Raw genomic sequence first — 25,306 nt, forward strand, 5'->3', positions numbered from 1 at the left:
ACCGCATCTCAAAGATCAAGTCTCGAGATCACGACGGGTGCATCAGAACACGCTTCATAATAAACGCTTCTGCCTTCAGACTCTGAGCCGCTGGAGAGCCCAGGTTAAAAACAAGTACACTTCCATAATGTACTTAAAGTGCTCTATTTTCACGCACTAATTATCTACTTAATATACTAACCCCTGGTTTCACAGACGAGGCTTAAGCCTAGTCCCAGACTAAAATGTAAGTCTTAGCTGTTTCAACTGAAATAAACTTGCACTGACTGATCTTAAAACATATCAGTGCCTTTGTTTTATCTCAAGATGCACCCCAGTAATGGATTAACATTTATGAAAATTACTTAAATGTCCTAATTGAACTATGTCCTAATCCTGGTTTAGTCTAAGCCCTGTCTGTGAAACCGGGCCTAAAAGTGATTCTTTAGTACTACTTAAGATCAACTAAGTGTACTCAACTGTGCTATTTTGGGACACCATGAATATGAGCTAAAATGCGCTTTTAACATACTATCTCTGAATTTAAAAAATGTATTCAGTAACACTTGAGTATACTAGTGTACACTGGAAAAAATGATTCATTGAATTTACTATATTTTTAAGGTAAGTGGTTGCAATCAATTTATTTTAGCTACATTTAAATAAACAAATTTAGTTGACTAACTTTCAACATTTTTTTGTTTGTTTGCAACCACTGACCTTAAAAAGAATGTAGTATTATTTTTGCAGTGTATGAAAGATGGGTTCAAGTGTACTACACAAGTGGTGACTAAAAACATTTGCCTAAATTCAGAGATAGTATGTTAAAAGTGCAGTTTAGTTCATATTCATGGTGTCCCAAAATAGCACAGTTGAGTACACTCAGATGATTTTAAGTTTAACTTAATATACTAAAAATGATTCTTTAGTACTTCTTAAGTACAAAATTAGTGCATGAAATAGAGCACTTTAAGTACATTATGTAAGTGTACTTTTGTTTTCTTTTAACCTGGGAGCCGCAGGGTTCATGCACAACTAATGAAAACAGCTCAGAGCAGATTTACCCAGAAGCCTCTGCAGTTTTAGAATAACTTCACAGATTTCACAGCGTGCTTTTGTTATTAAAGCAGCTGGACGCACTGAAACGTCTGTGTTGTGTATGTTTACGCTGGTGATCTGTGTGTGTTTGCATGCAGAGTGACCGTTATTGTTTGCATAAAACTTTGTTTAGGCATTTGTTTTTATAAAAATCTTGACTGGCATTGAATCTGATCCATTTTACAGCTCATTCTGCTCATTCAGCTCATCAACTTCATTCAAAGGGAAAACAAGTTATTTTTTAAGTTTCTCATTAAACAAGACTTGAGGACATTGCACACTGAGTCTGAAATTTTTGCACGTTAAAAAATAAATCGAGTTTACACACTGCCTAAAATAATTCAGATCAGGTTCAGTTTTTTGCATTTTCGCATCCGTAGCAAGCATTTTGATAAGAAAGGATGACGAATACGAAAAAACGCATACAAACATTTGGGACTCAGTGTGCAAGGCCCTTTAATATCATGTCATTTTGCTTCTAAATACTTGTACTGGAAAACAAGACAAAAATAATGGTGCAGCAGCATCAATCCTGTGCAGAATTAGTGCAAAATGTGACTTTTTTGCTCATAATTTCTGCCCATGCAAAAGTAATACATTTCACAGAGAATAACTCAAACACGGTTTCTAGTTTAGTAGTCAGCTTAAGATAAATGCTGCTTCTTATGCATTTGGCAGATGCTTTTATCCAAAGTGACTGATGTTGCATTCAGTGTATACATTTGATCAGTTCTTGCTTTTCTGTGAATTGAACCCAAAACCTTGCTCTACTGATGAAGCTACAGGAAGCTCAAACAGGTTTCATTTTCCATGTGGACTGTTTTGATGTTCACACTGACTCTGGATGACGTGCATTAAACAGATCTACTGATTTGTGTGCACATCAGACGGTAAATGGACTTTGGTGGTCTGTCTGTGACTGAGACGTCTGACACGCTCTGAAATAACATGAACTATAAGAACGTCATTGTTTTTCAGTGACCCACATGCTGCACCACAAACACTGTCAGAAATATCAGCTGTTAATACACCCAATTAAACAGAGTCAACCTGCTGGACCTGACCCTGCCTTCTGTTCTTAGAGCCATAAACACACACACACAGCTGTGCTCATAAGATTACATACCCCTTGCAGAATATGCAAATATATTAATCATTTTAACTAAATAAAATTGATCATGAAAGTTGCATGTTATTTTTATTTAGTACTCTCCTGAATAAGCTATTTCACATAACAGATGTTTATATATACTCCACAAGACAAAATAATAACTGAATTTAAAAAAAATGACCCCGTTCAAAAGTTTACATACCCTTGAATCTTAATAATCTGTTGTTTCCTGGATGATCCATGACTGTTTTAATATTTTGTGATAGTTGTTCATGAGTCCCTCGTTGGTTCTGAGCAGTTCATCTGTCTGCTGTTCTTCAGAAAAACCCCCAGCTCCTGCACATCCTTTGGTTTTCCATATTTGAACCCGTTCCAACAGAGACTGTATGATTTAGAGATCCGTCTTTTTGCACTGAGGGCAACTGAGGGACTCATACACAACTATTACAAAAGGTGGAAACATTATCTGATGCTCAAGAAGGCCACACAATGCAAGAGCTGGATTACAATGTGATCCAAGTGATTATATGGCAATTTTAACATTTTCCAATATATTTTCTTTACATACTAATAAAAGCTAAAATCTTTATAGCGCTAGTGCAAATAAAAGAAGAGCGTTAGATGTATAACTGATGCTTGTCCTATCTGTGTGTTTTTTATGCGGCCGCAAAGACTGATGGGAAATAGTTTTGTTATGCAAACCTCGTGACACCTCATTAATATTTACAGCCAATCACATGAGCTGTAAATGTCATGTGACTGATCATTCCTGCTCCATTTCATACTTTTAAAAAGCTTCCAGAAGTTAGTGAAAGCTCTCTGTAATATAAAGAAATACTTCCTGATGAAATGCTGCTTGTGAAGTGATTTTCAGTGTGTCAGTGAGTGTGAGGCAGTGTCGCAGTGAGACGCATTTAGCTGAATTATACATGAGGACTGTCAGAGCACTGGGGTCAGAGACAAGGTCATGTGACAAGGGATGACTCGTTTCCGTGGCAACACTGGCAGGACACTGCACTCATCCTCGGGTCGAACTACACCGGCCCATCTCACACTCAAACACACACACGCGCACACACACACATACACACACGTGTGCGCGCACACACACACACACACACACTCACACACGCACGCACACACACACACACACACACACACACACACACACACACACACACACACACACACACACACACACACACACACACACACACACACACACACACGCACACACACACAGAGCTGCTGCTTTAATTATTTATGCTTCACTTTCTGTCTGTGACATTTTCACCAGAACTTTAAAACATGCGCAGGTCATATTTCACACCAAGATCAAAATAACGAAGTCATGGATTATATTTAACCAAAGAAAATTAATTTCATGTCAAGAAATACAAAGATATGTTGCATTGTGACGTAATATTCATGACAATTAAGCTCAACTTCTCAAAAAAACACTCTCTTTCTCATTACTGTAATACAGTTATGAAAATCACTCTGATCAATTATACAATTATTATTATTATTATTATAAATATAGCTAACATTTAAATTCAGATTTATGTATTTATTTTTTAATACACAAATTAAAATGAGCTGAACAGTAATGAAAATGCAAAAAAAAAATAAATAACTTTTTTCATGATAATTTGATAAATTGATGAAAATGTTGCTGACCATTAAGCAAACAATGTTATTGCTTTTTTCCATACAGAATTAATTTTTATGCTAAACATGATATAGTTCCTGAGGCAATATCTGCTACAAAGCTCAAGTAATCTTCATTAATGATGCTAATGAATTAATTAATCTGCTGTTAATCAGTCTACTGATCTGCTGTGCTTCATGTTTAATTATGATAATCAATTTTAAATGAAAAGGCAGCAGCTCTGGTAATGTGATGGACACTTCTAATGATCCTGTGAGAACTAAACCTAAAGAAACACCTTCTGTCCTCAGTCAGCAGTTTCTATATTTAGTGTGAATCTGAGCTGATGTGTGTATCTTTGTAGAAAACTTGACAAAATACACTAGTACCTAAAGAATACATTCTAGTATCTATAGAATAAACATGACAATAGATACTAGTACGGCTTATAGATTAAATGTTAAAACGGCTTTCCAGACACTTGGATGAGTTAAATGCACAAATTCCACGTCACTTCACTTTCACCACAGCAAAACTTTCAATTTGACATTACTACAAAGTGCACTTTTTAAAAGTGTACTTAAGAAACGTATGATATACTGACTTTAAGTACAAGTAAGTGGACTTTTATTTAATGAATATTATACTATCTGCAAGTTATTATTATTTTAAAATTTTTAAAAACACTACAAGTGCACATTTAATACAATTAAGCGCACGTCTTTTCACAGGGGTAACTAAATCCCAAAGTGCACACTACGTGTGTTGGAGTATGCGATTAACAGATTGTGATGAAGCTAATGATAAGAGGGATAATAATAAATAGCCTATACTTTATGATAAAAAGACTAATACTGTGTTTTAATAACCTACTTTGGTAAGCAAATCAGTTAAAAGGGGATGACTTTTTCACTTTATTCAGTTTCATTCATAAATAAATAAATACTACAGTATGAGGCCCAAGTTTATAAATATTTTAATATTTTTTTTATTTTATTATTTTTTATTTATGGTCTATAGTCTCCTCAGATTTTAGAGAAAGCGCTCTCTATCAGTGTGGTGGTGGAACTGCATTGTGTTTGAATGTGAGCACAACCAAACGAATCTTATTAGTTCTTATTATAAATTTGAAGCATCCTATGGTTTAGAAAGGCATTTTAACAGGATAGAGATCTTGCCCCTTAGGTTGCACACTGAAAAGGCTATATCTAAGGCTATATCTAAGGGTATATCTAAGGGTATAAAATGTATCTAGCTGGTTTAGCAGGGCCACGTTCAGCCCTGAAAAAATGGTGCAAAACGTTTATTAAACGGAAACGGTGGTTCATTGAACACCTTGTTCTGATGACAGAAGAGTTGCAACTATGGCAGCTGAGAAGGCCATTCTGTGTTCTTTTTGAAGAATTATCGGAGCCTGATAAAATCGGTATAAATACATTTTTAATGCTGCAAAATATAGATAGATAGATAGATAGATAGATAGATAGAACGAGATAGATAGATAGATAGATAGAACGAGATAGATAGATAGATAGATAGATAGATAGAACGAGATAGATAGATAGATAGATAGATAGAACGAGATAGATAGATAGATAGATAGATAGATAGATAGATAGAACGAGATAGATAGATAGATAGATAGATAGAACGAGATAGATAGATAGATAGATAGATAGATAGATAGATAGATAGATAGATAGATAGATAGATATCACAGTATGAATGCTGTAGAAATACAAGTAATATTGAAGATTCCAAACACGGAATTCATTTCAGCCCAGAAATAATGAAACGTAACACGTAGCGTTCTACGTAACGCTGTTTTATTTGGCACAGAGGTTCATTACAACCGACTGAAGGAAGAAAACTAAAGATTTCAGCTGAGAAACTCACGACGACTGGCAGAGAACAAACACTATTCCGATCTGACGCGTCGTGAGTTTGATCAGCTGAATGACAGGAACAGCAGGGTAAAGCTACAGGAGCGTTTGGTGCTGAGAAAAGAACAATCCTGAAGGTTAAAGCATCACTTCTCTCATTGGTACCAGCATTTCAAATCAGCATCTACTCCACTAGACAATTTCTGTTGAGCAATCAGTCACATAGGAACATTTCATCAATCCATTAGATCCTAAAGCAGCAGATTTCAGAGTCTGAGGTGTTTTCTTCAACAATAATGCTATAAAATCACACCTGGAAGGACTGTGAATTCTTATAAACACGAGGAATTTAAAGAAATCTACTCGTTTCAAACTCTCAAACACTTTAATTCTACAGAAAGAGAGAAGAAATAAAATTAAAACGAATTAAACTCCAAATAAACAGAATCAAAAGACCAGCAACAATACCTATAAGAATAACATTAAAGAACAATCATACATCTATTTTGGCAATATTTCCCAAATCAAGCAGAAAAAGCACTTTTCATCCGCGGGAAAATAAATCAAAGTTCTACAAGAGAACAGACGGGTCTCCACTCGTTTTGTCTAAACATTTGGCCTCAGTTTCTAATCTTGTTGTTTTATTAGTTTTTACATTTTGGTTTTGTTTGTGTTTCAACAAGAATCAGAGTCTGAAAGGTTTAAAGACTTTTACGTGAATCCTAGAACGTGTTATTTTGGTAACTATTTAAACAGTGAAGAGTGTGTTAAACTGGTTAGTTGAGCACACAACACACACATGAACACATCATGTGCTTTAGAAGAAGAAATACGAGGTATTTGGTCTCATCAACACTAACCGCTATTTGGCAAGTTCAGCTTCAACATCACAAGCAAAGAAGCAGATCTTCGGGTTTAACATATGAAAATATATCCCATATCTGCTAGTTATTATTAGTTATAATTTCTAGAATAGAATCTGTGTTTTTGAGGTAATCATCATCATCATCATGATGTTATGAGCTTGAGCTAATGAGTGCGTTTAGCTTTGGTTAATGGTCAGCTGGTCAGTTTTCTGGTTTAATCACCTTCATGACTGACAGTAAACCAGGAAGACAACCCATACGGCAAAAAATAGACTTTTTCTGGCCAAAATATATTTTAAATATATGCTAAATATATGTTGCAAACTGTGAAGCTCAATGAAATATATTTAGCTTCAACCTTTACATTCCAAAATATATTTCAAAAAGTATTTCAGGGCAAGAAAACATTTTCTGAATATGGATGGAATAGCTTGTTAGTTTACTTGTCATTTCTTCAAATGTGACATCAGAACGTATTTCCTCGGTCTGAAATATATGGAGGGCAACATTTATAAATGCTTTAAATGAATATATTTTCAAAAATATACAAAAAATGGCCAAAAATATATTGACGGAAAATGTATTTACGTAAATATGTTTTTGCCAAATATATTTTTTGGCCATTTCTTTATATATTTTTGACATATATTTAAAAATATATTTTAAAATCTATATTTTTTTGCCGTATGGAAAACAACTTTATAAATGACCGGAGAGGACACATCAGTGTGTTTGTGGAACACAGCGAAGAAAGGAAAGAGAAGCATAAGTTCTTTGGACGTCCCTCAACTTTCACAGAAGCTTCTTCTCATCACAAAATCTGAGAAAGAGTCTCGTAAAACGTCAAAAGTCACAGCAGAGCTCAAACTCGTCGCCACCGGAGGTTCTGACGGATCCGAGAGGACCCGTTTGAAGACGCGTGTGGTTGAGGTAGAGTGTTTTTCCCAGCAGCAGCAGGACAGGCAGACGGTCAGACGGAGGCACGGCTCTTTGGACGGAGAGAGTTTTGGTGGAGTGGGAGGGGCTTAGGGAAGAGGGCGGGGCTTCAGCTGCACACAGGCTAATTAATGTCCAATCACACGACACACACCCATCTAATACTATAACGCACTAACTCTTCATCTGTTCAGTCACATAGAACATGTGTTTTTGGTTTAACAGGATAAAGTTCAGTTTGTTATTCGTTAGTAACATTAGCAGAGTTTGAGGTTTGTTTGAAAACTCACAAATATTACACAATTAACACATTTAAATAATCACAAATATTTGATCAAATGTGATCCTGGACAACAAAACCAGTCATTAAGTGTAAATTTTTCGTGTGAATTGAGATTTATAGATCTATAACATCTGAAAGCTGAATAAATAATCTTTCCATTGATGTATGGTTTGTTATGATAGGACAATATTTGAAAATCTGGAATCTGAGGGAGCAAAAAAATCTAAATATTGAGAAAATCTCCTTTAAAGTTGTTCAAATGAAGTTCTTAGCAATGCATATTACTAATCAAAAATGAAGTTTTGATATATTTACTGTAGGAAATTTACAAAATATCTTCATGGAACATGATCTTTAATTAATATCCTAATGATTTTTGGCATAAAAGATAAATTGATAATTTTGACCCATACAATGTATTGTTGGCTATTGCTACAAATAATTCCCATGCTACTTTTTTTGTGCTCCAGGGTCACATATGAGTGTTTAAAACAGAGCTCTGTTCCAAACCTAGCAAGTCGCCTACATAGACAGCACTGAAGGCATCGTTAGCTGTATTAATCTGTCTTATAAGACACCTATCGACCTCGTTCTAAGACAGCATCACATGCATCCTGTACATTCATGCATTTGGCAGATGCTTGTATATAATGAATTCAAGTTATACATTCCCTGGGAATCGAACCCATGGCCTACTGCAATCCTAGAATGCACTGGGAAAAAAGTTGAGGGAATTCTGACCATTTTACCCAGTATATGCATGTGTATTTATACTAAATGTGAAACTCCTAAACAGTCCTGTGTGATGTTGCATGATGGTTAGGATGTTGTCTATGTAGGTCACTCAGGTTTGGAACAGATGCAGCGTGTCGTTTTGAGCGCTGAACATGTGTGTGTGTGAGAGTTGAGTTCAGTGTAAGGCTTTGGTGAGAGAGAAGCGGTCGCTGTACAGCTGAAGGGGGTATTTGGGGGTAGAGGGGCCTCATCCGGTGCCAGTATCAGTGCCAGTGTCCGGCGGATGGACAGGTTGAGGTTCAATCATCACCTGACACTGAGGAACCGCTGCTGGACGCTCCGCTGCAGCAGCCTGAGGAACACCAGGACAATTCATCACACATTATATACGATTATTCATTTAAGACACATGAGTGGGTGTTTTATTCACAAATGCTGAATGCATTATTTTATTCAAAAATGCATTTATTCTATAATGCTAAAAGTATTTATATATTCTAAAGTCTATTATTCTATAATGTTAAAATATTTTTTTTTTTTTTTTTTTTAAATACTTTTATTCCACAATGCTAAAAGTATTTTTTTATTTGTTCCAAAATTCTTCTCTTAAATGCAAAAGTATTATTTCTTCAATGTAAAATGCAATTATTCCATAATGAAAAATGTATTTCTTTAATGCTAAAAGTTTATTTTGAAATGCATTTATTCTATATATTCCAAAAATGTATTTTTATATTTATTTATTTTATAATGTTGTTATTTTATAAAATGCTTCTTTCTTTAATGTAAAAGTATTATTTCTTCATTGTAAAATAGAATAATTCAATAATGGAATAATTAATTCTGAAAATAATGTTTTCTATAATACTGAAAATATAATACTTTTTTCTTTAATGCTAAAATAATTGTTTTATTTTGAAAAGTATATTTTGAAATGTAAATGCAAAGAAATGTATTCTTAAATGTATTTACTCAATAATGCTAAAAGTATTTATTTTAAAGTGCTATTATTCTATAATGCTAAAAGTATTTGTTAAATTTATTCTAAAATGATTTTTTCTTTAATGCAAGTGTTATTTCTTCATCCTAAAATGCAATTATTCTATAATGCAAAAATATATTCTAAAATTCTAATGTTAAAAATTATTTCATTTATTCTAAAATGCTTTTATTCAATGCTAAAACAATTTTTAACTTATTCTAAAATACCTTTTCTTTAATGGAAACATTTTTCTCTATTCTAAAATGCAATTATTCTATAATGCAATAATGCATTCTAAAATCGTTTTCATTTAACGCTAAAAGTATTTTGTTTTCATTCTATAATGCTAAAAATGATTTATTCAAAAATGCATTTGTTCTATATTGCTAAAATACTTTTTTATTATTTTTGAGTGTGCAGTCACTTTAATTAGCTTTATATATAAAAACAACAGAAGTCCATCACAACATCCTCTGTGAGAATCTCCATGTCTCTGCAGGTCTGTATTGATGTCGGTGATGTTCACCTGTGTTGTGAGCTCGATAGCGTCGGCCGCTCGGATGCTGGCTTCTTTAGCTGCGGTGTCTATCTGAGAAACACTCTGTTCTGCTGACATACTCCAGTCACCCTGAGAACCCTTCTGACAGAAGAAGCTACACACACACACACACACACACAGAGTCAGAGCACTGTGTTTGATCATCGCAGTATGAGTGAGTGACGGAGAGAAGGACAGACGCACCTGTGACGATAGCCAAACATCAGGAAGAGAGCACAGAATATGATGCAGGCCATGCCAATGTGGATCCCAACCACCAGAGCCGTCATGGAGCCCTCGCTGTCCTGACGACAGTCACACACACTCTCACCCACTGCTCACACACACACACACACACACACACACACACACACACACACACACACACACACACACACACACACACACACAGAGTCAGGTCAGGATTATTACAGTGAACTAAAGCTTCAGTGTATTCTGTTATAGAACATGTCTTTGCAATTGTTGAAAATGTATTAGATCACCCAATAAATGAAGGAAATTCACACAAAAGCATACAGAAAAAGCAGAATGTGTGTTTTGTGTAAAGCAGCTGATAATAAAGGTCTGAGTAAAGGTGTTGTGAAAGGATGTGTATTGTATGTGATTGTGTTCACTGATGGTCTCTGTCTCCATCTAGTGTATGTGACATCACACCGCAGACGACTGATGCTTCCAGTGTTAAATATGAACAGGGATTCATTGAATTGAACTTTCACTCAAAAGCTATTTTTTTTTAGTTCTAGCCAAAATACTAGCTGAAAATATCAGAAATAAACCAGATTATCAAAGTCACATCTTTGATTTAAATAGATTTATTCTGAAATCTGTTTGTGAATCATTGAATCTCTTTCAGTTAAATAATTGTTTGTGGACATGATTTGCAGATGATGAATATGAAGCGTCACCTGCTGCCTCTTTCCCGCTCTTTTCAGACTCAGCCAATGAGACGAGCCGTTTGTTGCTGATGCTGTCGCCGTTCCCGTTGAAAGCTGTGAGCTGAATCTCATACACCGCTGATGATTCTACAGGAGAAACACACACTGACCATCAGACTAACACGTGTGAGAGTGTGTGTGTGTGTGTGCTGACCCAGGTTAGAGATGGTGTGTGTGTGTGTGTACTGACCCAGGTTAGAGAGAGTGTGTGTGTGTGTGCTGACCCAGGTTAGAGATGGTGTGTGTGTGTTGATGTGTGTGCTTGTGTGTGTGTGTGTGTGTGTGTACTGACCCAGGTTAGAGATGGTGTGTGTGTTGATGTGAGTGTGTGTGTGTGTACTGACCCAGGTTAGAGATGGTGTGTGTGTGTGTACTGACCCAGGTTAGAGATGGTGTGTGTGTGTGTGTATGTGCGCGTGTGTACTGACCCATGTTAGAGATGGTGTGTGTGTTGATGTGAGTGTGTGTGTGTGTACTGACCCAGGTTAGAGATTGTGTGTTTGCTCATGTGTGTGCTTGTGTGTGTGTGTGTTCTGACCCAGGTTAGAGATGGTGTGTGTGTTAATGTGAGTGTGTGTGTGTACTGACCCAGGTTAGAGATGGTGTGTGTGTGTGTGTGTGCTTTCCTGTAGCTCAAATAGTAGAGCATGGTGCTAGCAACGCCAAGATCATGGGTTCAATTCCCAGGGAAAGCAAGAGCTGATCAAATGTAGAAACTGTAACTTGAATGCAATGTAAGTCGCTTTGGATAAAAGCGTCTGCTAAATGCATAAATGTAAATGTAAATGTAATGTGTGTGTGTGTACACTGACCCAGGTTAGAGATGGTGAGTGTGTGTGTGTGCGTGTGTGTACTGACCCAGGTTAGAGATGGTGTGTGTGTTGATGTGAGTGTGTGTGTGTGTACTGACCCAGGTTAGAGATGGTGTGTGTGTGTGTGTACTGACCCAGGTTAGAGATGGTGTGTGTGTTGATGTGAGTGTGTGTGTGTGTACTGACCCAGTTTAGAGATGGTGTGTGTGTTGATGTGAGTGTGTGTGTGTGTACTGACCCAGGTTAGAGATGGTGTGTGTGTGTGTACTGACCCAGGTTAGAGATGGTGTGTGTGTTGATGTGAGTGTGTGTGTGTGTACTGACCCAGGTTAGAGATGGTGTGTGTGTGTGTGTGTGTGTACTGACCCAGGTTAGAGATGGTGTGTGTGTTGATGTGAGCAGGGAATCGCTCCGTGTGTCTGAACTCTTGCTGTGGCAGCTTGCGATGAGAGAGTTTGTATCCCTCCACTCGACCGGCTTTAGCTGGAAGCTCCCAGAACACCTGCATCGCTGTGCTGTTCAGAACCTTCGTGAAGAAGCTGGGCATTGTGGGAACTGACAGACAGACAGAGACAGGTGGGTGAGATTAGTGACTAGTACATGTGTAGAATGATCATTACATTACTGTTGTGTTTTGGACAACATTTAATATATATAAATATATTTCATGAGTTTTATTAGTCATGTAAGCATGTATACTCTTACCAGCTCCAAGTGTGGTGGTGATGACGCTGTTGGACTGCTGACTGGCTCCCAGCGGTGAATACGCTTTAACATATATGGAGAAGGTGGTGGAGGCCTCCAGGTTCGTGAAGTCGTGCTGAAACGTGTCTTTGCTCACGGCTTCCTGAAGCTCGCTGCTGTCTGGCTCTGAAAGCACACAAACATCATTCAGTCAGTCTGGAGTCTGAATCTGATTCAGAGTCTAATTCTGATTCCAAGTCTGATTCGGAGTCTGATTTTGATTCCGAGTCCAATTCTGAATCTGATTCAGGTGTCTGATTCAGAGTCTGATTCTCATTCCGAGTTAGATTCCGAGTCTGATTCAAAGTCTACTTCTGATTCAAAGTCCGATTCGGAGTCTGATTCTGATTTTGATTCCGAGTCTGATTCAAAGTCTAATTCAGAGTCTACTTCTGATTCAAAGTCTGATTCTGATTTTGATTCAGAGTCTGATTCTGATTCCGAGTTCGATTCTGTGTCTGATTCAGAGTCTGATTCTGATTTTGATTCCGAGTCCGATTCTGTGTCTGATTCAAAGTCTAATTCAGAGTCTGATTCAGTGTCTGATTCAGAGTCTGATTCAGAGTCTGATTCTGTGTCTGATTCTGTGTCTGATTCAGAGTCTGATTCAAAGTCTGATTCAGAGTCTGATTCTGTGTCTGATTCAAAGTCTAATTCTGATTCAAAGTCTGATTTTGATTCAGAGTCTGATTCTGTGTCTGATTCAGAGTCTGAAGGTCTCAGTATGTCTCTGTCATCTCACCGCCCAGTTTGCGGATGTGCAGCACGTATCCGATGATTCCGTCCATCACATGCCGTTCCGGCTGCATCCAGCGCACCCGCAGGGAAGTGGTGGAGAGCGGCATGACCGTCAGATCCTGAGGGGCTTCTGGGAGATCGGTGGATGGTGAGACGGCGAGACGAGCGCTGGCCTGGTTGGTTCCTGCGCTGTTCTCCGCGATGCACTGATAGATGGCCTCATCTTCAGCCGTGATGCGCGTCACTGCCAGCGTGCTGCAGGTAAACACACATCATCATTTACACCATTCTCATCTTACTGAGACATATTATTGGAGATATAGAGCGACCACTGATATTTAGATAATTTTATGTCAGTATCTGCTGTACTGTTAAAAAGATCTCATTGATTTACATTACAAGCAGCAGAATTTCAGCATATAAATATCAGCATCTGCAGCATATTCATATTCTTGCTCAATTGAGTCTCTGAATAAAACTGAGCTATTATTCTTCCATATTCTCGCTGTATCAGACTATATGAGCCTGATGGAGGAAATTTGATACTCAACATAAAACACATATGCAAACTTTGTCTTTATATTTGGTTTAAATATTCAACAAACTGTTCCAATTCAAAAAGTTAGATTATTATTTTATGTCAGGTTTCTGGCTCTGACCTGTTGTTGTTGGTGAGTCTGACGTTGTCTCCAGGCGTGAGGATCTTGCCGTTCTTCAGCCAGATGAGGTGCGGATCAGGAACACCTTGAGCCTGGCAGGTGAAGATGGCACTGCTGCCCGCAGGCTTCGACACGGACTGAGGCCACTGCAGGAACTCCGGAGGAGCTGAACAACACACAGAGAGAGAGAGAGACAGAGACAGAGAGAGAGAGAGAGAGAGAGAGACAGAGAGAGAGAGAGAGAGAGAGAGAGAGAGAGAGAGAGAGAGAGAGAGAGAGAGACAGAGACAGAGACAGAGACAGAGAGAGAGAGAGAGAGAGAGAGACAGAGACAGAGACAGAGAGAGAGAGAGAGAGAGAGAGAGACAGAGAGAGAGAGAGAGAGAGAGAGAGAGAGAGACAGAGACAGAGAGAGAGAGAGAGAGGAGAGAGAGGAGAGAGAGAGAGAGACAGAGAGAGAGAGAGAGAGAGAGAGAGAGGAGAGAGAGAGAGAGAGAGGTTGAACAAAGCTTTATTATAACATTCAATCCAAAATTTACAACAAACTCATTACTGTTATTATTTTCTCAACAACAATAAAATCAATTTAAAAATTAAAAAACAAAACTCCATCATCAATAACACATATGGCATCATTAATACCCCCAAATTCCTAAAAAACTCTCAACATTATTAATTAATTTATAATATGAAAATTCCATTTTTATCCTTCCTTTTACCATGCACTTCAACATCATTTCTGCATCTAATGAACCAAGTTCTAATTCTTTATTTTTCCTTGTTTTCCACATTGCAAGTTTTGCTGTACCAACTAAATAATTTAACAAACACACTTTTCCTCTATCCACCACTTTGTATTTGAGTCCCCCAATAAAAACCTCATTGGAAAACTCTTCACCAAAACCCTGAAACCAAGCATTAAGAAACCTAAACAGATTTCCAAGTCTCGAACATCTTAAAAACAAGTGTTCTACAGTTTCTTCAAGCCCACAAAACCTACACTCCCCCCCAACTGCTGGATTCAGATGTGCTACATGTCTGTTTGTAGCTATGGCCCTGTGAATAATCCTCCACTGTAGATCCGCTGTCCGCTTCTCAATTGGAGGCTTATACAGGGCTCGCCACCTATCCCTCACTAAAAAGTCTGGCTCCATTGTCTCCATCCACTTGGAAAAACTGTACCTGCTGAGTGAGTTCATGTGAATAACTTTCACTGTAACGTAGTACAATGCTTTTTTCGAAACAATGTCAAACTCTTCCAGTTGCGGGGTTTTAAAAAACAGTATAGATCCATCAAGTTCTTCTTCTTGTTCTCTACTGATAGCAGGACTTATTTTGAACCTTGGAAAAACTCCTTTCAGTTGTTGTACCTTCCCTCCAGCAACAAGATTCCTGTAGCTGCTTGGCAGGACAGCAAAAATGTCATCCCTCAGTTTCGAAGCAATTCTTGTTGAGCATAAACCAGACAATTCTTTAAAAGTTTCCACCGAACTCCATCCACCATTATCCAGGAGATGTCCCAGTTTAGTAACTCCATTCTTTATAAGAGTTCTCCGAATGCTTACTAATGACAAAAATCTGGTCTGAATCAGTGGATTATTAAATAAGGGTTCCTCGTTAATCCAGTCCCCAGATTCATCCAACTTTCTCTCCACTTTCAAGACCTTACTCCAAGCTTGTAACATTGACTTATAGAAGGAAGTAAGATTGTTTAGTCTCAGCCCATCCAATTCTAGTAAAAACAAATGTTTATCCAGTCCAAAACTTTCAACCTTCTGCAGAAATGCACATGCCATCTGTGTCCACGATAATTCTTCTTGATAGAGCAATTTCTGTACCATTTGCAGTCTGAAAGAAGCGATTCGACTCTTCACATCCACCAGACCTTGACCTCCTTCATGTACTGGTAAATGGAGTACTGCAGCTCGAGTCCAATGTTCACCACTCCAGAAAAAGTCTACAATTGTCCTCTGTATATTGCAAACCAGTTCGTTTGGTGGTTCCAAAACAACAACTTTATGCCACAATGTAGAAGCTGCTAGATTATTTGCCACTAAAACTCTCCCTCTATAGGATAATTGTGGCAATAGCCATCTCCATTTAGACAATTTAGCTGCCACCTTCTCCAGCACTCCCTCCCAATTCTTCTTTTTAAAACTGTCTTTTCCTAAAAAAACACCTAATACTTTTATACCCTCCCTCCCCCATATCAAACCTCCTGGAAGTATTGGAGGTCCAGTGTCTCTCCACTGGCCAATAATAAATCCCTCGCTTTTATCCCAATTAACTTTAGCTGAGGAAGCCATCTCATATTGCCCAATGCTTGCCTTCAAAGCCATCACATCATTTTGTCCAGAAATACAAAGAGTTATATCATCGGCATATGCAGACATATACACTTTAAAAGTTTCCTTTACACTTGCAACTAAAAAACCCCCAAGATTCCTCCTTAACTTACATAACAAGGGTTCAATTGCAAGACTATATAATTGTCCAGAAAGAGGACAACCCTGTCTAATACCTCTTGTAACTTTTACTGGAGCGCTTATTCCACCACCAACCTTAATCAATGCTGATACATCAAAGTATAACAACTTGACATATGCAATAAATTGATCACCGAATCCATAACTCTTTAACACCTTAAAAAGATAGTCATGATCAACCCTATCAAATGCTTTTTCCTGGTCTATTGACAGGATACCCAAATCAGAATCGTTTATACAACCATAATCAATCACGTCCCTTAAAAAACACAAATTATCTATTATTGAACGCTTTGGTATACAATATGTTTGATCTTTATAAATCAGCATATTCAAGCAAGTTTTGAGCCTATTTGCAATAGATTTTGATAATATTTTATAATCTAAACATAATAAAGACACGGGCCTCCAATTTTTTAAAAATCCTAAATCCCCCTTTTTTGGTAACAACGAAAGTACAGCCCTCCTACAACTAATAGGAAGTACTTCGTTTTTAATACTTTCTAATACCACTTCATAAAAATCTTCCCCTAATATTCCCCAAAAATGTTTATAAAATCCAGCTGTTAAGCCATCTATTCCTGGTGAACGACCCATAGACAGTTGTTGCACTGCTTCTGTTAATTCTCCATAAGTGATTATATCATCCAAAGCATTCCTTTTTCCTTGCTCCAACTGTGGTAAATCCTTGAATAAGTCCTTCGCACTATCAAGGTCACATTTCTCAGCACTGTACAACACCGAAAAAAAATCAACTGCCAACTTTCTCATCTCAGATGGATTTGTTGTCAAATTTCCATTTGGACAACGAAGATGATGCATCTGTTTATATTGCACAGTCTTTTTTTCCAAGTTAAAGAAATATGCAGTTGGGGCATCCATGTCCTTCACGGAACAAAATCTTGACCTTACAAGCGCCCCTTTCACTCGTTCTTGCAGCAAAGTTCCAAGTTCTTGCCTCTTCTCATTTAAAATTGTCCCATTGTTCTGTACTCCTTTTTTATTAATCAAATCCTCCTCCAAAATCGCTATTTCTTTTTGCAACGTTTGTATGGTTCTTTTCACATTCATAAAGTTATAAGCAGAAACATTTTGACAAAACTCTTTAATTTGTACCTTACCCACATCCCACCATTGACTAAGATTTTCAAAATCACTTTTTCTTTCCTTCCATTTTTCCCAAAACAACTTAAAACTATCACAAAAACAATTATCTTTTAACAATTTTTCATTAAAATGCCAATAATACTTAGGTCTTGAAGTTTGCTTTATATTAAAATCAAACATGATCAAATGATGATCAGAAAAACCATTTGGCAATATCGATGCACTGATTACCCTATTTTCCACCATTTTACTTAAATAAAATCTATCTAGTCTGGCGCCACTGACCATATTTCCCGCTACTTTAATCCATGTATATTGCCTTACTCCTATATTCCTCCTCCTCCACACATCTATTAAATCATATTTCCCCATTATACTGGACAGGGATTCACTAGAGTGACTATGTGGTTCTTCACCGTTCCTATCAATTAAAAAATTAATAGTGCAATTCCAGTCCCCTCCTAGCACAAACCAAATATTATCATCAAATTTTTGAAGTGCTTTATGTAGTTGTTCAAAGACTCGTATTCTTTCTAACCCATTATTTGGAGCATATACATTCACCAACACAAAGGCATATCCTCCATACTCTATTTTTAATAATAATACCCTCCCTTTTTCAACCTCCTCAGTATATAAAATATTAACATTCAAGCCTTTTTTAAATAATATGGCTACTCCAGCACTATTATTTTTCCCATGGCTTAATACCAGATTTCCTTCCCACCATCTGTTCCACTCAATTTCATTTTCATCATTACTATGAGTTTCCTGTAAAAACACAACATTAACCCGATTTATATGTAAAAACTCTGAGACTACTGCTAATTTACCCCTATCTCTTCCTCCATTTATATTTAAGGAACCCACTTTTAAATTCTCCATAAAGAGGTTAAAATACAAAAGGGACAGAGACAGAAGGAAGAAAGAAAACCACATCATGAGAATCACCCAGTGCTTTTTAATCATTACTTTTTAAAGGGCAACGATCCTTTACTTTTCCTCAGCTTCGTAACAAATTTCTTCAATCTAAACCTCTTCTGCTTACTCAATGCATCATAACTCACTGTGCGCTGCAGTACTTTCACTGATACAATAAACTTTTCCACATCTGGGAAGAAATCTTTCACCTCTACCGCTTTACCAAAACTTGTATCCAAAAAATCATTAATCTCATCCAAAGGATACATCTCCTCCATATTCTGAGACCCGATCTCAGAAATATCAGAAAGCATGTCATCATCCCTTGTTTCTTCCTCTCTCACCTCCTCAATACAAGTCAACACCTTGTTTATATTAACTACTTCATTCATCTGAACAACCTCACTGTCCTTGCATGTTTCCAATCCAAGGCTTTCCCCTGTTTCTGCAGTCTCATCAGGAACAATTTTTCTTTGTCCTACACTACTACACGATGCAACATCATTCCCATCCCTTTCTTTTATGTCCTTATGAATCATTTGTTCTTCATTAGATCCACTTCTGATCTCTGAATCAACAAGCGTACTTACATCAGGAGTCGCTTGCTCTCCATTAGATTCATTAGCTACCACGTCAACAACTGAACTCGGTGTAGCACTAGCACCGCTACTACCAGCCTTATGTGGACATGTAGACCTCTTATGCCCCACATCCCCACATTCATAGCACTTTAAACTTCCTGTACTTGCATAAACCATATACGTCTTCCCTTCATACGAAACTCTGAAAGACACATCCAAATCAGGTTGTTTCAGAAACATTGCCACCTGTCTCCTAAATGACATTACATGTTTTAAAGCGGTATTTTTACATCCCAATGGAATCGTTCTTAACGAACTAGCAAACTTTCCAAAACATGAAAGTGCACGTTCGATTTCATCATCGGGGATGAATGGCGGTACGTTTGAAATGATCACCTTTCTTGTCGGGTTCGCTAGCGGTGAAACAGCAACAAAAAGTCCACTTACCGAAACTCCACTGCTTACTAGACGGTTAACCAGATTCTCCTCCTTTAAGAAAACCACCACAGCTTTATTCATTCTTGAGGCCGAAGAGATGTTGTCATATCCAATTTGTTCTCCAATCGATAATAAAACTTCCTCCACCGCTACACTTGCTTCAACCTCACACCTGACGCCATGACGGAGTGACAATGGCTCTTCCCCGCCCTCCGGCCGAGACGCCATCTCAACCCCGTCAACAGTCCTCCCTACGGCCCTCCAAACACACTTTACTTTCTAAAATCTGACCTTTATATTTTTCCGAAAGTTAGAAAGAAAGAAAAGAATAACAGATAAATAAAGTCACGTTCAATCGTCCTCTCCACGTGAACTCTCACACGCACCCCAACACTCCCAGCATGCACTCCGAAGAGAGAGAGAGAGAGAGAGAGAGAGAGAGACAGTTCATAACACGTCCAAACTGACAGAGACCAGCTATTAACCATAATTCACATACTAGATCAAACATCTTTTCAGCAAAATTTGTGTCTTAAGGGGTCCATTTAATTGTTTTTTACAAAATGTATTTTTATGGTTGTCAAAATTAATTTGTATATTAATGTGACTTCTCATAATGTGTTTAATTTTTCTAAAATAAGCAAATGTTTAATTGTATAATGTATAAACTTTATGTAGCCTATTTACATCATGCAATATGTAACTGTCCTGTAAATACGTGTATGCATGAACATCTTAGAGCAGTATTAAACAGTATTAATTTATTTCAGTATAAAAGTGTGTGTATATAAATATATATATAGACACACACACACACACACACACACACACACACTAATAAGAAGGTGCAATTGTGAAACAAATCATTTATATCTTAGAATGACTAATATGCATCATTCTGTGTCTAATGACTCTAAATGTGTAATTGATCATAGTCTCAGAGCTCATTTTATCTCATCCTGCTCATAGACTAAAATTATTCACACTCTATTCCATGTTTCATTTATTGATGTATTTGGTAAGCAGTCGTGTGATGAGCAGGACAAACAGAGGTTTCATTTCTATAAAGAGTGAATTTATGCTGCTGCTTCTGTGTTTTTGTCCTAAAAATCACCCCATGTAGCTCTCTCTGGTCCATCAATCCAGACCACAAACCCCCACACACACGCATCATCTCCTGCAGGCCTGCTGGATTGAGTTCAGGGGTCATAGGTCAGAGGTGATCCATCACCCAGACACAATTATTCCTCCCCCTCCGCCTCGCGTTCTTCTATTATCCATCTGTCCGTCCCACTCAAACACAACACAATCCCTACAACACGCTACAATACTGTAAAATACTGTAGTAACGAAACATCAAATACTCCACAGCACGGTTAAACACTAAAAGATTCAACAGCGCTGTAAAATACTGTAGTAAAACAACATAAAATACTCCATAGCGCTATAAAACACTGAAATACTCTCCAGTTCTCCAGCTGTATTGTAAATGTAACACGTGCTGTAGTTTCATGTGATCTCGAGTGTTTGTGGCTTTCCTTCATTCAGTTCCTGTGGGGTATGTGTGCACTTCTTGTCTTTTATCTTTATTAAATATGCCATGTCAGAAGATGATTTTAATAAAACACATGAACACCCATCTATCTGCCTGTCTGTGTCGTGTGTGTGTGTGTGTGTGTGTATCACAGCTGCTGCTCAAACCAGACGAGCTCACCAGACCATCTACAAGCTCCTCCCATATGATAATGAGGCTAGGGGTGACCTGGGGGATTCGGGTCAGAGGTCAGAGGTCACAGTCAAAGCCCTTTGTTCAGGTCTCTCTGCTATTATAGAGAATAGAGTCTGAGTGTGGAAATGAAGCCGGGTCTCTGGTTAGCTATTGTTCCGTCTCCTGTGTAACAGGAAGTGCATCACTAACATCCTCACATGCTGACGGTAATTAAAGTTGGAAATAAGCAGCTTTTCTAATGAGTGCTTCAGTTACACTAAACCGAACTGAACTCCAGATCTGGTTTGTGTGATGGTGTGTGTGTTTATTGTACCTTGCACCACCAGTCTTCCCAGCGCGGTTCTCCTCATCCTGGTTCCAGGTCTGTTGGCGGAGCAGACGTACACACCTGAGTGCTGCAGAGACACGTCTGAGATGATGAGGTTACCTGTGCCCAACACCTGGATGCCCTCCACGCCGATGGAGCGACCATCTGACAAACACACACACACACACACACACACACACACACACACACAAACACACACACACACACACACACACACACAGTGTCCAGAAATCAAAAGTAGTAATAACTAAAATATATTACAATTAATATGTTGTTATAGTTTTAGGCTTGCAGAAGTTTTAAGAGCTGAATGTTCTTCAGGATTTCTGCTATTTTTAATCAATAATTTTGCATAATTTTCCCAGTCATTTTTACTCACAATTTCTACATGAAATACTTTTGAGCTTAACAAAATGGTGTTTTTACATTTTATTAATCTCCATGAGTTTTCCAGGTCTAGAAATCACACTTTTAAAGTGAGTCGTCCTCATATTATCCGATTTTTCCAAGACCATGAGAATTCAAAGACCAAAAACAGTTGCATCGCAATAGTTTGCATGTTAGACACTAATGTAGCTATAGTTAGAATTATTGCTCTTTATAGTCATTGTTATCGTTATTGTTTTTTCGTTCATTATAGTTATTATTGTTGTTATAGTAATTAATATAGTAATATATACATAGTAATATGCTATAGTAATTGTTGTTATAGCCATTTTTGCTATCATTATTGTTATAGTAATATTCACAGTTATCATTATTGTTAACATTACAGTAATTATCATTATTATAATTATCGCTGTTGATATAGTTATTATCGTTATCGTTTTAGTAATTAGCATTCTTTATATAGTTGTCAGTATAGTTGTCCTTATTATTTTTATAGTTATTGCTATAGTTCTTATTGTTATCATCATTATTATTATCATTATAGTTATTGTTATAAATAGTTATCATTATAGTTCTTCATTAGACAGTAATGAAGACACAAGACGTTAAGCAGTTGTTGAGCGGGGGAATTGAAATGTGATATCTTGAGTTTGAGTTATTTTTGTTGTTTTAGTTGAGTTTAGCTCATTTTGTCATCTTGAGCTGATAAAGTGATTTTTGTTTACCCAGCCTGCTCCAGGACACGATGGGCCGCGGGTTTCCGGTGGCGATGCACTCCAGGATGGCGGTCTGGTGAACGTTCAGCGTGAGATTCTGCGGCCCAGAGAGAATCACCGGCTCCTTATAGAGACGATTAGCTGCGACTGAGACAGAGACAGGTCATTCAGAGATGCTCAGCGGTTCGGATCGTATCATCCGATGAAGGACCGGCTCTACCTGTGACTGATAGCAGGGCCTCTTGACTGTAGCGAGTGTTTGCGATGTTTTTAGCGACGCAGCGGTAGCTGCCGCCGTCAGCCTGACGCACTCCTGTGATGTGCAGGATACCGTTTGGCAGAAGAGTGTACCTGAACACACACACACACACACACACACCACAAAGTCAGATTAAAGCTATGTTAACACCAAAATCAATTACTATAACCATAAAATTTTAATAAATTGTAAATAGCGAAGTTCACACCACAACTATAATGACACACGGAACGATATCACTGGAATTACATTCGGAGTGATCAACGCTTAGAATAAACATGAACATTATTATCCACTGGTGTAGATGCTGATATAGTTATTATTATAGTTAAAGTTATCATTATCATTCTTATCGTTATAGTTAGTGTTACAGTTATTGTTATCATTGTTGGTATAGCTGTCAGTGTTATTGTAATAGTTATTGTTATCATTATAGATTTTCTAGTCATCATTATAGCTGTAGTAATTGTTAGAGTTATTCTAGTTATCTTTTTCCATTATAGTTATTGTTATAGTTAATGTCAGTTATCATTATATTTATCATTATTGTTATCATTGTAGTCATTGAACTGTTTCTATTATGTTTATAGTTACTGTTATAGTTATTATCGTAATAGTTATAAGTAATATGATAATCATAAAGATTATCATAAGTAATATTATAAGAAATAGTAATAGTTATAATCATTATAGTTAGTTATATTTATTGTTATAGTTCTCATTAATATTTTTGTTATCATTATAGTTATTGTTATGTTTATAGTTATTGTTTTTGCTGTGAATGCAGATAAACCACAGTGGGTTTCTGGCTTAGAGAATTTTTTTTCATCCATATGCACAAAGGCAAATGTCCACACATTGCAGGTTTTCAGTTCTGTACAACATATTTAATATTCTAGTGTTTGTTTCAGGCTTTATTCATGTCCGTGAGTGTGTGTTTAACCTGTTATCATCAGCGTTGAGAGTTGTTCTGTTTCTTTCCCAGGTGATGTTGGCCTCTGGGACGCTGCTGACGGCGCAGTGAAATCGAGCAACGCCACCCTCGTCCACGCTCATGGATTCTGGGTGCGTGTGGAACTTGGGAAGTGCTGAGAGAGAAGACAAATGAGTTACAGATGCTCAAATCACTCCAGAAACAGACCCTAAAGCCCTCTAAAGCCACCAGCAAGCTACATTAAGCTGGTTTAAGCACGTGTACCAACTCTTGAAGTTTCTCCTAAGGATAGTAAATGAAATCTCTAGGAGAAGCTGTTAAGATATCACAGTGCTTTTTCTTAGTGAAGCGTGTCTGAAGCGTGTTTGCATCACTCACAGGCCAGCTGCACGTGTGCTTTGCGGCTGATGAGTAGCCCGTATCGGTTCTGGGCCGCACAGTCGTACTCGCCCGCGTCACTCTCGTCACCGTCGCGCCGTTTCTGGAAGTTCCGGATCAGAAGCGTTCCGTTATCCAGCACGGCCGCTCTGGCTCCCAGAAAAACGGGAAGGCCGTTCCGCCGCCAGGTGATGGTGATAGGCCCCTCCCCCTCTACCTGACAGTCCAGCATGAGGGGGCGGTCCCTCACCGCGATGACATCACTGGGTTCTTTGATGAAGGCCAACTCTGAAGCTCTGCCCAAACCTGAAGGACCAGAGCAGGAGAGCGTGATAATGAGGAATAAAACACAGAGAGACATGAGTCTGAGTAATCTGAGAGCTTACGAACGATTCATGATGATGATGAGGAGGAGGATAATGATGATGAAGTGGTGGTGATGATGATGCATCATGAGAGATGATGAAACCTTGATGGAGGAAAACTGTTACCCACATAACATTAGATAACAATGCAGTAGAACCGATACAGAACCAAATAAAATACCAAAAATAAAATATCATATCAGATTAGTTATTTTTAAATTCAGTATTTTTAATTTTATATATTTACTGCAAAAAGTGATGTTTTCCTCAGTATTTTTTCTCTTGCTTTCCAGCACAAATATAAACTTTCTTAAAATCTTGATACATTTACTGGAGAAGGAAAATGACTGATATAAGTTGTCTTGTTTTCTGAGAAATTGGAAAATGAAGCGAGTTTGTGATACAAAACAAACATCTGTCAAAGAGGTAAGAAAAATTAACCTAATTAAAATGTTGAATTTTCTAATCCCATTGGCAGATATTTATTCTTGTTAAGCATGAATGAACTGACCTCAAACAACCCCCCCCCCCCCCCTTCAAAAAAAAGAACACACACAAACATAACATTTATGCTAAAAGGGGTGGAAAATTTCCAAAACACTTGGAAAATGTCCAAAATCTGCTCTTTTGCAACCCTATTGGCAGATATTTATTCTTGTTTTAAACATAAAAAACTGATACGCAATAAAACAACAAACTAAAT

At 37.6% G+C, this 25,306-nt stretch overlaps 1 protein-coding gene across 1 annotated transcript; it reads right to left on the minus strand.

Moving 5' to 3' along the window:
* Window positions 1-8,711: 8,711 nt before the first annotated feature.
* Window positions 8,712-24,485, minus strand: LOC306887730 (immunoglobulin superfamily DCC subclass member 3-like). The gene is made up of 13 exons (XM_079445720.1): window positions 24,239-24,485; window positions 23,870-24,014; window positions 22,888-23,018; window positions 22,677-22,814; window positions 21,547-21,705; window positions 13,972-14,137; window positions 13,317-13,567; window positions 12,536-12,700; window positions 12,197-12,385; window positions 10,989-11,105; window positions 10,267-10,396; window positions 10,051-10,177; window positions 8,712-8,894 (listed from the first exon to the last, which is right to left on the minus strand). Exons 1-13 carry the CDS (start codon window positions 24,468-24,470, stop codon window positions 8,790-8,792), a joined length of 2,055 nt encoding a protein of 684 aa, XP_079301846.1. The 5' UTR covers window positions 24,471-24,485; the 3' UTR covers window positions 8,712-8,789.
* Window positions 24,486-25,306: the final 821 nt, after the last annotated feature.

The sequence above is a fragment of the Barbus barbus genome (assembly GCF_936440315.1).
Source record: "Barbus barbus genome assembly, chromosome: 21".
NCBI lineage: Eukaryota > Metazoa > Chordata > Actinopteri > Cypriniformes > Cyprinidae > Barbus > Barbus barbus.